Source organism: Lissotriton helveticus, chromosome 5_1, assembly GCF_964261635.1.
Source record: "Lissotriton helveticus chromosome 5_1, aLisHel1.1, whole genome shotgun sequence".
In the NCBI taxonomy this organism is placed as follows: Eukaryota; Metazoa; Chordata; class Amphibia; order Caudata; family Salamandridae; genus Lissotriton; species Lissotriton helveticus.
This window is the reverse complement of record NC_136065.1, coordinates 1,636,826,127-1,636,841,321: the sequence shown is the minus strand read 5'-3', so window position 1 is coordinate 1,636,841,321 and position 15,195 is coordinate 1,636,826,127. Positions and strand designations below refer to the sequence as shown.

At 49.0% G+C, this 15,195-nt stretch overlaps 1 protein-coding gene across 1 annotated transcript in view; it reads left to right on the top strand.

The window, feature by feature from the left end:
* LOC144755671 (chromodomain-helicase-DNA-binding protein 8-like) overlaps window positions 1-15,195 on the top strand; it is a 1,307,007-nt gene that overhangs the window by 810,444 nt on the left and 481,368 nt on the right. The window contains 1 exon segment of the mRNA XM_078644841.1: window positions 438-642. Coding sequence (XP_078500967.1) covers window positions 438-642 — 205 coding nt within the window.

The following is a 15,195-nucleotide window of genomic DNA, read 5'->3' as shown; positions in this document are numbered from 1 at the left end:
CCCCTACTTGCTTTTGCAGCAGAGTACTTGGATCGTCAGACTCTAATCAGGCTGTTTGTCAGGGGCATTTCCAATAAGTTGTGCTGGACCTCCTTTCTTACAAGAAATCAACTTCCTTCCCCTCCAGTTGCCCTTTACTTTTGCATTATGTTAAAAATGCCTCTTACACATGTGCCCTGATTCAAACATGCAGCCTCTGGTCACAGAATTACAAATCAAATGGCAGGTGACTGGTCTTCTCTAATCACCAGTTACCTTACTAGATATTTCTTTACAGGGCAGAACATAGCTGCTTTCCAGCTTTATGCAGGAGAGTTAGATCAGTGCTCTGAATAGCAGGGGAATGCTCGTTATGCTTCAGGTTAGTTAGAGAAATGGTGGTGGCGGAGCTCCCATCCAGTCTTTTGTCAGCCTTGTTGTATTTTCTTCTGTAACAGCCCAGGCACCGCTTCCAGGTCGTTTGTGCTGGCCCCCAGGCTCATCTTTGACTGCCCGCCTGCGCCGCCTCATCACAGCCTACCAACGCAGCTTTAAGCGGGAGCAAGCGAAGATGGAAGCAGCAGAAAGAGGAGACCGCCGGAAACGTCGTTGTGAAGCTGCTTTCAAGTTGAAAGAGATTGCACGACGCGAGAAACAACAGAGGTAATGCTAGATTTGAGAAGGAGCCAAAGTATAAGCAGTGGGTATAATGAGAAATCATTGATTGAAGAATGAGAGCACAAGTACTTGAAAAAAAGGACGAGTGATAAAAACCTTTTGATGTGTAAGAAGTAAGAGAAATATTGTCTTAGCACCATTTGCAGGGTCAGAATATACATTGTTATAGACAGTTTGTTATTGGGCCTAGCTCCTTACATCTGACAGAGACTATTTGTTATGGATTCCTTACCTTGGAATTACCCCCAAGCGTACGACTGGATCTGGAGAATTTTTTTTCAGCAGTACCCCTGTGCGTCGGTAGGTGGCGTTGGTTGACTCCACGTTTGTTGTTGGCGTCCTGTTCGCTGGAATGACGTTGCGGTATCTACTTAGAAGCCGCCCCTGCGCACTGACGTCAGTTCTTTCTTTTTTCGCATAAGCCAGCGTACATCCGGAGAGAGCAGTACCCTTAGTCTTTTTGACTACAGTTTTTTCGACTTTTTGTCGACTTTTTTTCGAATCGCGCAACTCCTGGTACAAGGGACGTCACATAGACGGACTGGCTGCAAACCTTGTGACTCCTCTCACAAGTGGATGTCGATCACAGACCCACATCTTGTGTGCCTCTGGTGCCTGGAGCGTGACCACGACCTGAAGTCGTACTCCGACTGCCGGGCCATGAACCCGAAGTCTTAGCGGGAGCGGTCCCAAAAGCTTGAGACACGGCAGTCCGCTCTTCGCCGCTCGAGGTCCTGGTCGAGAGGGAGGTAACACGACCGGTTGCGGAGTCACCCCCATCACTCCTCTTCGAAGTCTTCGTCTTCGGGTAAGTCGAAGCACAAGAAGAAGGTGAAGAAGCGCTGTCGCTTTTCATCTTCTCCCCGTCCGTCACCAGACGCAGGATGCGGAAGGTAGTCGTTCGGCTCCGCCTTTGGAGCCGGTTGGGTCGGCTCCAAGCTTCCTTCCCTTCCCTTCCCTTCCCGGGAGCCGGGGCGACCTCCTACCCAACTACGTAGTTTGTACGAAACCCTGCACTCCATCTTTGGGCAGCCGGACTCTGCTGGTGTGCCTTCGGTCCCGCAGACTCGGCTGGGGGTTCTAGCCCTACGATGCTGGAGTCTCCTGCGTCATAGGGCCCCCATGGATCCAGAACGGGATTGCGCCAAATCCATTGGCAACACCTCCACCCCCTCCGACGTCGGTTGTGTCCCCAGCCGGCATCGACCCCGGCCTCTCCTCCTTGACGTGGACACGGACCGGCATAAACTGGCGCTGACTGGTACCCTGTACCTCTGTTCTATCCTGGCATTCCTTATCGCCCTGAGTGGCAGTCAGAGGACGGTGAGGAGGACCAGCAGCCCAACTGGAAGAGCCGGACTGGAGAGAGGAACTGGGTGAGGCTAGTGGTCTGGATACATCCCCAGACCTTGGTATGCTTTCTCACCCTACCGTGGCTATGGAGGAGGGAGCCTCCTACGCTGTGGTGTTGCGTAGGGTGCTTAGGCCTTTGGCTTTGAGCTATCTACGGTTGTGGGAAACTAGCTATACTAGGGAAAACGAGAGAGCAAGGGAAATGGGGGGTACGTCCTTGTCCCCAATACAATACTAGGCTAAACAATGTGGACAAACCCACTGAGTAAATGAACAATCACTGTTGTGGTAAGTACATGAACCCATTAGGTTTGCTTAAAAGACCCCTCACACACCAACGTAGTTGGTGTCATGCTTCATCATTGGGGTCCCAACCGGGTGGCCGAATGCCCCCCGGTTGTGCTACAACACTTGATTACAGCGGAGCTGGTGTTGTGTGATTTGGGTGAAGTGTTGTGAATTAAAAATGTCTCTGAGAATCCTTGCCTGTAGAATTTATTAATGGCGGCCCAGGATACGGATAAAAATGTGATGCAACTACTGGAGAGTTATTATCCTTAGTTGGCTAGATAACGTAGTCTACATGTTTCAGCCCGAAAGGTAGATAAAGTGGGCTTTCTTCAGGACCGGGTGAGTGAAAAAGTGAGTGGCAAAAGTGGAATCGCCATGTGAAATAGTGAAGTACCTACACGCGCACCAAGGTGTGTGGTAGTAGTGTTGGTGTACTCACAGACACTCAATAAAAAACCTGTTAGGGAGAGAAAAAGACGAAATACATAGTAGCAACAAAAAATGCAATCTTAAGAAGGTTAAACCTCCCCTCCCCCTAGTCTAATTTCACCATAGCCATTGCATGATTAGTGGTAACACTGTCAATATTGGTGATTGGGTAAGTACGCCCAATCCAATATTGCTCAGGGGAAACAAGTGTGTCTCTCACCATAGTGACACTGGCACTTGTATTCCTCAGATCCTCTATCCTAGTTCCATTAGTCCAAGGGTACTGTAAGTATTTCTTTAAGTTGGGTGGCCACACAGCTACAGTGGCAAACTCCCTCTGAAACTAGAACTGCTTCAGTGTGCACCCTGATTTGCTCTGGGCACACTGTTGATCTCATCTGTAGATTTACTACACCAGAAGTAGCTGTAGAACTAGGGGCTTTATTGCTAGGGCAAGCCTTGTCGACAGTTAAGTGTCCCAACTTCTTACAGTTGTTACACCAGGCCTTTGCAGGATAAAAGTTCTTCCCCCTACAGGTCTGTGGAGTATAGGGATTAGTTTGGGACCCACCCCTTGTGCAGGTTTTTGGGGCCTTTTGGAAGACTCGGACCTTTTATCTTGGGGATTCTCACCACCTTTCCCCTGGCAAGGTTTTGTAACCCTTTCTTTTGGTCACTCCAAGTGGTTGTCCTAGTCACCCTAGTCTTGACCCAGTGGTCTGCCTTCTTTTCCAATTCTTGGGGAGAAATTAGACCTAGGTCTACCAAATGCTGATGTAAGGTTTCATTTGTGCAATTACTTAATATATGTTCCTCCATAAACAAATTGTAAAGTCCAGTAAAGTCATGTACTTTGTGTCCAGTTAACCAACCATCTAGTGCCTTTACTGAGTAGTATACAAAATCAATCAAGGACTGGTCCTGGATTTTGTGAGCCCCTCTGAATCTAATACTGTACTCAGCGGTGAGTCCAAGTCCCTCAGAGTTTTGTTCATGAGATCATAGGACCCTGCATCTGGCCCAGAGAGGGTCAGTCGCCTGTCTCTGCAGTTACCAAAGAACAGTTCCCACAGGAGTGCCCCCCAGAGAGGTTTCTTCACCTTTCTCATGTCACAAGCCCTCTCAAAGGCTGTGAACCATTTGGTGATGTCCTCACCCTCCTCAAATTTAAGGACAATTCCTTTGTGGATGTTAGGATCATAAGACTGCTCTTTATCCTTGCTATTTGTTTTGCTGCCACAATTCTCGTCCTTCTTCCCTTCTTTTCTTGTGGTTGCTGGATCTGAGGAAGGGAGGTTCAGGGTGCCCCTAAATACTACATTTAGGGGCGTTACAGGTAGGTAAAGGGCAGGGACCAATGGGTCCCTTCCCTGGGGTGGGTACACCCCCTATTTCACTCTATAGTGGGAGGGGGGCAGGAGCCTGTCCCTGGTTGGCTGGGTCCTCCCATTCTCAAGATGGCATGGACTCTAGGTTGTGCTTCGCCTCGCCTCCCCCACCTTAGGGGTGGAGTTGGCAGAGGTGGCCACACCTCTCTTCCTCCCTTGTTTTTCCCGCTGGCTCTCCATCCCAAAGTGGGGGGTAGAACCACTTTGAAAGCAGCAAATGGTCTGGAGAGGCTCACAAAGGTGGCATGCCTTTGAAGCTTCTCCTTCGTGAACCCTGCCCGTCCTGGGGGAGGAGGCTTGGCACCTCGTCCCAGGATGTCCATTGTTTCAGACCCCACAGAGCAGCAAGATCTCGACCCAGGGGTCCAGAAGCATGTCTGGTGGTGGCAGCCTAAGCAGCCACTCAGTCAGCCACTCAGTCAGGTCACTAGAAGTTGGTCGAGTTTCAGGGGGCATCTCTAAGAAGCCCTCTGTTGTGCATTTTACATTAAATCCCACACTGGCATCAGTGTGAGGTTAATGTGCTGAAAGGTTTGGTACCAAACTTCAGTCGTCAGTGTAGCCATTATGCTGTTGTGGAGTTCGTAATGACAAACTCACAGCACCACATACTCTTAATGGCAGCACTGCACTTACAATGCCCAGGAATGGACCTGGATACTGTAGGGGTCCAGGGCTCATGCACCTGTACCCTCACCACTGACATAGGGCACCCAGCTAGAGGGGTGACTGATGTATTCCAGGGCAGTGGTTTGTGGTCATGGCACACAGGGATGTATGCCGTGTCGACTCTTCACTACTGTTCTGCACCAAGACACGCAGCCTGCCATGGCAGTGTGCGAGTGTCAGGGTACAGGGCCTCCAAGGGTGGCACAATAAGTGCTGCAGCCCTTGGAGGCTTTCTCTGGTCACAGTGCCCTGGGTACCATTTACCAGGGGCTGACATGTGGCCAGAGATGCCAATTGGGTTTAGGCTTCAATGCAGTTTTAGGGAAGGAGCATAGACCCTGGGTACCTGATTAGCAGGAGCCCAGGGCACACTCAGTCAAAGAACATCAGCAATTCAGCAAAAAGTGGGGGCATACCATGCAAGAAAGAGGGCACTTTCTCACAGCCTGCTCTGGATAGCAGAAGAAGCTGGGGGCCGCGTTACAAAGGCTGCAAGGCCTTTGAAGCTCTCCTGCCACAGATGGCTATTCCTGGCCTGGGGTAGGTGTGAACACCTCGTCCAGGAAAGGCTTTGTTTCTAGGCGCAGGGAGCGAAGCTCCCACTTTTAAGAGTCCAGAAGCATGTCTAGTGGTAGCAGGCTGGTGTGTACCAGTCGGGGAACCCACCAGAGGCTGGTCATTTTTCAGGGGGCATCTCTAAGAGGCCCTCTTAGTGAATTGTTTATTAAATCCCACACTGCCATCAGTGTTGGTTTAACATGCTGGGAAGTTTGATACCAAACATTCCAGTCTTCAGTGTTGCCATTATGGTGCTGTGGAGTTCATAATGACAATCTCCCAGCACCATATACTCTAATGGCATTACTGCACTTACAAAGTCTAAGAATTGGCTTAGACACTCTAGGGCAGCGGTCTCCAACCGGTCGATCGCGAGCTACTGGTAGCTCGCCAAGGCTCCGTAAGTAGCTCGCGCTGGTAGCGTCAAAATTTTGTAGCCCATTAACATCGTTATAATATTTAGGCCTTTTTTTTATGGCGACGTTGCCTGCCCTCTCCCAAACCAGCTGCTCAAATTGAGTTTAGCTGGGGAGGGGCGGGCTAAAGAGGATCACGTTGTTCAGTAGCCTCTGCGCCGCCGCCAGCCCGCCACCTGCCTTTCAAACCATGGCACCGCGCTTTTCATCTTGCGCGTGGAGTGCCAGTGCACAGCAGCAGGCATGGCAGAGCGGAGCGGCCGGTGCTGGAAAGTGTGCAGGTGGCGCAAGCAGTATTAAACGGCTACCGGGACATGTGCCACCTGCCTTGTTCAACCTGCCAGCAGTTCCTTTCAATAAATACAATTTTATTCGTTCTGGGACATTGAGAAAACACTTTTAACAGATCGACCGGAGCAACAGGTAAGCTTTAAGGAGCCCTGCGCAGACCTGATCAGCTCCACACCCGTAGCGAGCCCCTACCCTGGCCTGTTAGTTTCGGGAGGAAATAGTATTTGAGATGGGTAAAGGAGTGCCCGCTTATTGCTTATGAGAATTATGGGTGAAAACTGGGGATGATTACTTTTTCGTTTTCATGCAATGATTAGGAAACGGTTTCTTGAAGTGTTTGCAGTGCACGTAAATCATTTTCAAAGCGGTCTCCTAAATGTTTAAACTTCTGTAGCTGATCTAGTCACGGGGTTAGAATTACACCTGTTTTTTTGGCGTCTACGTGCTTTAAAATAACTCACAGTAGTGGTTTTAACAAAACGTAATGCTGGCAGCAGGGAATGGAAGTGCACATGATGATGAGGTTGCCGGTTGCGGCTTTGTAAGTGATTTATGTGTTTTACTTTATCCATTTGTTCAGAGATTACGAGGCAAGAAAAGTGACTGTTATCTGTGAAAGAGTGATTTAGTACATGGTTTTTAAAGCGGGACGCGGTACTAGTTGAGAGAACAGGTTTTGGGTTTCCTTTTAAGCACATGCGAGATTAAGCTGGAGGGATGGGACTAGTTTTTGCATTTTAGGATTGTTTAAGGATGATTGCCTAAGAAAAGAAGAATGAGTTGAAAGATTATATGTTCCTGGATCTAACAGTGCGACAGAAGGGTGCGCAGATGCGTGCCCCCTTGGATACTCATTGCAGTCCAGGGCCCATGAAACCATAAAAAAACAGATTAAAAAGCTGCCTTGTAATATAGATACTATCTATGACCGTCATGATCTTTCTCGTGTTTCAATTAAGCTTCATGTTTACACACTTCAATGCAACTGAAAGTAGTTTGTTTTTCCGCCTCAAGAGCTTAACAGTGTTATATATGCAAGCCATTAAAATCATATACATACAATTCTTAATTTACAGAGAAATACTTCAATTGCATAAAAGAGGATACGTGCTCAAATTACCAGGTTTACCTGAAATGTTATAAAACAGTGTTTCTTATAAGTGTCACTTTCTAAGGCTCACTTAAATAAAACATTAGGCATGCTTGCTGTCGTGTTGGCATTCAGTCTCATGGCAGATAGTTTGGTGATGTGATGCTTGTCAGAACGTAAAAAAGTGTCCATCATGTGGAGGGAAGTTGCATCATGATTCATTATGTACCAAGTGTTCTTGATGCTGGTGGGTGTTCTCTCTGCATCCATTATGTACCAAGTGTGTGTGCTGACAGGGTGTACAATGCACATCATATGCATTACCTGTCCTACACCCTTGCTGTTAGCAGCAGAGGTATGAGGTCCAAAGGCTCACTCTGCCCCACTATTATATTACAAATAAAACCTCTTGAGTTGACACAGCAGATGAACAGTGTTCTCTGCTGTCAAATCAGATGACTGTCAAGGTGGGTTACACATGGTGGCAGTTTGTCCGGTCAAGTTCACAAAAACTTGCCCATTCTCTGCAGTGAAGGTAGCTGGCCAAGTGTGATAATGCACCAAGCACAAAACTCAGTTTTGAAGAGGGATACTTTTTTTTTTAATTAGGAAAGTTTTGAATCACAAATAATATAATTTAAGTAACACACAAAAGAAGGCTGAAAGAGCAACATATAAATGTGTCTTCATAAAAATAAATGTCCATCTTCCATTTCCAGAGATGCCAGTGGACACGTCATATGAAACTCTCATCCAATCTTGGCCTTCTGCTCAATAGAACATTGCATTCTGGGCCTTGTATATGTGCTTTTTGGATTGGATTTTTGGGCTCTAAATGTTGGCATGCAAAATTTTATCTAAAAACCTGAGCTGTCTGAAAGTGTTAAAACCAATATGAAGTCACTTGGGTCGGCCGGATATTATTATATTAATGTCAGTACAAATATAAACTTCCTGCCCTCATCAATACACAAAGTACATTTAGCAGTTGCGCAGCCAGCTGTAGTTCAAACACTGTAGTATCCTTACATCTGGGTGGGGGGGGGTCTCTCGGAAAAATGCACATGTTTCTGGGCCTTTAGTAGCTCACGATGAATTTGATTGACCAGAAGTAGCTCTCACTACAGAAAAGGTTGGAGACCCCTGCTCTAGGGGTACAGGGCTCATGCACCTGTACCCTCACCACTGTTATGGTGCACCCAGCTAGAGGGGTGGCTGACTTATGCCAGGGCAGTGGGTTGTAGGCATGGCACACAGGGATGTGCCATGTTGACTCTTCACTTAGTTCTGCACCAAAACACGCAGCCTGCAATATGATATATATATATATATATCCTCATCATCAAAGCTTTATTTCGATATACAGGATATCATAAAAGCACATAAATATAAAATCACAGTTAATTAACAATACAATTTTTTAACAAAGGTTACAGTAAAAATCAATTATGTTGTAATAAATAATTTAAAAAAGTATTAAACTTTAGCAGCTTTGTGAGGGTTTATAAATATAAAAAAACAACCAGAAGTTGGATCATCTAGTAGCCTTAAGCCAAATCAACCAGGCCCAGCTAAGAAATTTGGCCACCCCACACACTATGGTTGTGCTAACATCTGTCATAAGAATTCTTAGTGCAGCGGAGTGGTCCCTGGTTCCAAGCAATAGGCACACAGGTTTAAGCCATTTTTGTCTAGGTTTAGCATAGGCTGGACATACAAAGAAGACATGGGGGATATTTTCAATGGTGCCTTCACAAAATGGGCAGTCAGAAGGGGTTTGGTGCGGGGGCTTCCACTTACTAGTATGGTCACGGAGGGGGGGTGTTCCCAGCCTAAACTGGATAAAGAGGGATCTGTCTCTTGGCTTCTTGATGAAATCTAGGTAGGGCTCCAGACGAGGCTTTAATTTGTGCTGGCGAAATGCCTGTCAGCCTACCTAGATTTGGGTCCCTCTGTTCTTGGTCATCAACCCAAGATAAATAAACTCGCTTGATTTCGGCCTTGGGTAATGATGTCTCAGGCTCCCACTCTGTTGGTAAGCCCGTTACAAATAAGAGCTTTTTTATGTTTCTAATCCAACTAATTTTGTGGGCGCCACAGAGATTCATTACCTCTCTTAAACCATCTACATACCTTGAGAGCTCCGGGGTCCTCCATAACCGAGCCCAATATAAAAGAGGACGTAGAGTGGCTAGATGCTTGATAGAACGGCGACCCAGATCGCTCAGTAGTGGTTTAGTGGGTGTACCCTTCGGGAGCAAAACTAGTTCCTTAAAAAACTTGTTCTCTGAAGTGACAAGGTCATCGATGCAATCGAAGCCTCAGAGCTCTGCGCCATAAAGAGCGCAGCCTACAGCTTTCGCCTCATAGATGTCAAGAGCAGGAGCAATGGGCTTAGACGTAGATGCACGATATTCCCTCCCTAACACTCCAACTACCCTTTTGTGGCATAGAGTCATTTTATCTATGTGTGGCTGCCATTTCATTTTATCAGAAATTCTGATTCCCAGGTAATCAAATTCCTGTACACGTTCCAATGGCACCCCATCCAAGGAAAGGGTGGATCTTAACGACCTACTGGGGTTAAAGTAAAGGAGCTTAGTTTTTGAAGTGTTAATTACAAGGCCCCTAAGCTTACAGAACAGACAGAAACGGTCCAGCAACTTCTGCAACCCTGCGGGGGTTTTTGATACCAACAACGTATCATCCGCAAAGAGAAGTGCGGGGACTTTATCACCCGCCAATGCTGGAGCATCAGCATTAATATCAACAGGAAAGAGACTACACCATTCACGAATAGCGTGAAGAGTGTTGGGGCTAACACGCAGCCCTGACGTACCCCACGAATCACAGGGATTCTATTAGTTTTTTCCTCCTGTGTACCCCATCTAATACGGGCGTAGGTGCCATCATGCATGCGTGCCAGGAGATTAACTATGGGTATGTATGTATGTGTATGTATATATATATATATATATATATGTATATATATATATGTATGTGTGTGTGTGTGTGTGTGTGTGTGTGTGTATATATATATATATATATATATGTTCGAGGCATGTGGGCTGCTAAATTCATATCTTATGCATAGATCGCCGCCTAGTGTTGGGTCCGGATGATTGCACATTGTTGTCCTGGAAGAGTCTTCGAAGTATCACGAGATAGGTGGCTCCTCCCCTGGACTACAGTGCGCATGGGCATCGACTCCATCCCCAGATTGTTTTTTTCCGCCATTGGGTTCGGATGTGGTTTCGACGTCTCCGTGTCGGAACCGATAAACTTTCATCTTAAGGCCAAAAGGCCTTCGTTACCTGCGTCGGTATTGTTTGCGTACGGTCTCGAGCGTCGTCCGACTCTCTAAGCCGGAAATCTACGGAGTCAAGTAACTCCTCGGACATCGAGGCCTTCTCGTCGCAGCAAGACCCGACGAACTTAACATGGAGCGGAGCCCGTTCAAGTTCTGCCCCGTCTGTGGATCCAAATATCCACACATCGATGTGCATCCGGTCTGTAATAAATGCCTGTCGCCGGACCACAACGAAGAAAACTGCATGGCCTGCTCCAAGTTCAGGTCCAAGAATACGCTCAAGCTTCGGCGCGCGGTGCGCCTTGAGGCCCAGCTAGCGACACCGGCACCCGACAACATATTCGGCGACCCCGAGGAGGAAGGCGATAGCCATCATCTCCAGATTTCGCCACCGTCTACGGAGGTCCAGGCCGATCCAGAGGAATACATCGAAGGACAGGCCCCAGACCTTGAATACGTCGAGGAGGTAGGGGACGACGAAGAAGTTTATGGGGCCGTGGAAGATAGCTCAGAGGAGGAGCTATGCCCCGAGGTCTACGTTATTGAGGCTCAGGTCACGGGATCGCCACTCGGCCGTACACACGACCCTGCACCGCTATCCCCGGCCCCGCCTTCTGGCCCGGCCACGGACACTCAAGCGGAGCCGCCATTGCCCGTATCGAAACCGAAACCTTCGGATCCTACGGCACGCAAGATGGCCGACGTCCAGTCGAAAACGAAACCGAAACCAACGGACTCGACAAAACCTAAAATGGCCGGCGTCCTCCAAAAAAAGTCGAAGCCTGCTCCTTCATCGACTCCGTCACCCTCCGGCCCACAAAAGTCGACGAAGGCTGTTGCGTCCACAGCGCCGCAGAAGGTGCACAAAGAACACTCCTCCAAGAAGGCGGACGCTGCTACGGCGCCGTCCAGTAAACGCACGGCCGACCCAAAGTCGACTAAAAGCCACGACCCAAAGGCCGCTGGCTCCACGCATCGGCACAAGGATGCGGGATCTGCTGCATCGGCGCCAAAGCCTTCAACGGAGCCCCGACACATTGCAGCCGAAGATTCGTCAACGCAAATACCGTCGACACCAAGCAACCCCGACGCCACCGAAGATCGGCCGTCGGTTACAAAACCCTCTACCTCCTTCACAAAGCAGGTTACGGACTCCCTTAAACGTATAAGGGAAAAGACTTTGTCGTCCACGGCTTCCACGCCATCGGCTCCGAAATCGGTGGACACACCTCAGAAATCCTCAAGCAAGCTTCTTTACACTCTGCCACCAAAGGTGGCCCCAAAGGCATTTGCAACCACGTCGGTGCCAAAACCGTCTGATCCGTCCACGCCAAAGAGCCTCTCGGATCCATATCACGCCTCAGAGGAGCTATCTGAGCATTGCATCGATGCCCAAACAGGGAAATTGACCCTTTATAAGAGGAAAATCACTTCCCAACCACTGGAATCATATGTTATTCCACTGAAGAAGAAGAGGCCAGCACAAGACATTCCTTCACTTGTTGAGCCTATTCTGCCACCACCAAGAAGGAGTCCATCACCTTCCCCCAACCAATCAGGAGGGGATGATGATGACCAACAAGACCAATACAATTTCCCAGTTGGGAATGACCCTGATGTTCAGCAGGACTCATATGGCGACACTGGGGACCAAAGTGGCCATCAGGTGGTTCAAGATCCACAAGCCTTTGGGACACGTACATCTCCAACAGAGGATTCTGCTGCATTTAATGCTTTACTCGAACGGGCAGCAGCTAATCATGATGTGGACATGCATGCTGACCCGGTAGAGGAAGACTTTTTATTTGACACTTTCTCCGTCTCAGAGAGAACAGTTAAAATACTTCCTATGCTTAAAGGTGTCCTTAAACATGCCCCAGAGATCTTTAAGGAACCTACCAGAGCGAGGGTGGTGAACCCACGTATCGAGAAAAAATACAGGCCAGCACCTGGAGATCCTGCATATATTCGAGGACAGTTGCCTCTAGACTCTTTGGTGGTCGCCAATGCCCGCAAAAGGGCAAACTCCCAAACAACGGGTGAAGCTCCTCCCCCTGACAAGGAGTCGAAAGTGCTCGAGGCATCGGGCAAGAGGGTGGCGGCAAGGCTGCCAATGTATGGCGTATTGCAAACACGCAGGCACTATTGGCACGATACGATAAGGCGCATTACGACACCCTAGAACAGCTCCTTCAACACCTACCTGATGAGTTTAAGGAAGCAGCCGAAATGCTCATACAAGAGGGAAAGCTTATCTCCAACGCTGCAATAAAGTGTGCACTTGATGTGGCAGATACAGCGGCTAGGGGGATTAACACTAGCGTCATGTTGAGGCGACAAGCTTGGCTTCGCATATCTGGATTTAAGCCTGACATCCAAACTACAATCCTCAACCAGCCCGTCAATCCTGACACCCTGTTTGGTCCAGATGTAGACACCACCCTTGAAAATATTAAAAAGGACGAGACTGCTAAGTCCATGGGGGCGCTTCAGTCTCAACAATTCAGGGGCAACAGTTTTCGTCGCTCAGGAGCACGTGGTGTTACCAGAGGACAATTGGGCCAACAAACACAATACGCGAAGGGTGGTGCACAATCCTCGTACCCCAAGCAGGGTAGAGGGGGTTACAGAGGTAACAGTGCCAAGGGCAGAGGCAGAGGAAACAACAACTCCCGTTCCTCTGCCGCCAACAAACAGTGACTCTCTGTCACTGCCCCCCCGACCATACAACACCGGTCGGGGGGAGACTCCAGCAGTTCCTGCCAGTCTGGACGTCCATCACCACGGACAGGTGGGTGAGAAAACTTATCCAGTACGGTTACTGTTTGGAGTTGACATCCACTCCTCCCAACATTCCCCCAAGACACCGTCCTATGTCGGCAGAGCACTTGCACTTATTGCAGCAGGAAGTACTGGTAATGCTGCAAAAAGGCGCAATCGAGCTCGTGCCAGTGGAAGAGGAAGGGACAGGGGTCTATTCCCTGTACTTCCTCATCCCAAAGAAGGACGGATCCCTCAGACCTATTCTGGATCTACGCCCCTCAACATGTACATACTGTCAGAACACTTTCACATGCTGACACTGCAACAATTCCTTCCCCTGCTCAATCAAGGGGACTTCCTAGCAACCTTGGACCTCAAGGATGCTTATTTCCACATCCCACTCCACCCATCCCACAGAAAATACCTCAGGTTTACCATTCTAAACAGGCACTATCAGTTCAAAGTCCTACCCTTCGGGGTGACTACTGCCCCCAGAGTGTTTACAAAGTGTCTGGCGACAGTGGCGGCGCACCTCAGAAGACAGAACATACATGTCTACCCGTACCTAGACGACTGGCTTGTTCAAGCAAAGTCGGAACAACAGTGCGCCGCAGACATGTCCCACACTATTCAACTCCTTCACAGCCTGGGGTTCTCGCTAAACTACCCGAAGTCGCACCTTCAACCAGCCCATGTGCGGCAGTATCTGGGCGCGACAATAAACACCCTGACTGCTATGGCTCAGCCAAACCCAGTCAGAATCAACAGCATTCAGTCGCTGTGCCAAAAGTTCAGACCGCAACACTCCCTACCAGCGAGAGTGTTCATGCAGTTGATAGGCATGATGGCCTACTGCATCTTCATAGTCCCGCACGCGAGGTTGCACATGCGCCCGCTCCAAGAATGCTTGGCGAATCAGTGGACACAGGCTCGGGGACAGCTAACAGACCTAGTGTTGGTGACCGGTCGGGCATACAACTCTCTGCATTGGTGGAATCCACACAACCTTTGCAAGGGCCGACCGTTCCAAGAGCCTGTGCCACAGATAATCCTAACAACGGACGCATCTCTCCAAGGGTGGGGAGCCCATGTGCTCCACTACACTGTGCAGGGACTGTGGTCAACCCAGCAGCAGAAGTTGCACATCAACTACCTGGAATTGATGGCAATCTTCATGGCGCTGAAGTCCTTCAAAGTACATTTGTGCAACAAAGTCGTGTTGACCCGGACGGACAACATGACCGCCATGTACTACATCCAAAAGCAGGGAGGTACGCACTCTCCACAGCTGTCTCATCTGGCTCAGAGCATGTGGAAGTGGGCCATTCAGAGGAACATTTTCCTCATGGCGGAACACCTCCCGGGCAAAGACAATCAGATGGCGGATCTGCTAAGCAGATACAGCCATCAAATGCACGAGTGGGAGATACATCCATCAGTTCTCCACCCGTACTTCCAGCAGTGGGGTCATCCAGAGATAGACCTGTTTGCCACAAGGGAAAACGCAAAATGCCAAAGCTTTGCCGCCAGGTTCCCTCACCCGGAATCGCAAGGGAATGCGATATGGATGAACTGGTCAGGCAAATTTGCGTACGCTTTTCCCCCAGCGCCTCTCGTTCCGCTGGTGGCAAGAAAGCTAAAGCAACACTCGATGACTCTCATCCTAGTTGCTCCGACATGGGCACGCCAACCATGGTACACCACGTTTCTCGAACTTTCCGTGGTACCGCATCAAAGGCTGCGTCTCACATCCCAGCTCTTGACGCAGAACCATGGCGACATTCAGCATCCAGATCCGCGACAGCTCAATCTGGCGATCTGGCTCCTGAAGTCTTAGAATTTGGCTACCTCAACCTGCCTCCAGAATGCATGGACATCATCCGGGAGGCACGTAAGCCCACTACCCGAGCTTGCTATGCAGCCAAATGGAAGCGGTTTGTCATGTACTGTACAGACAACAATATCAACCCGCTAGATGCA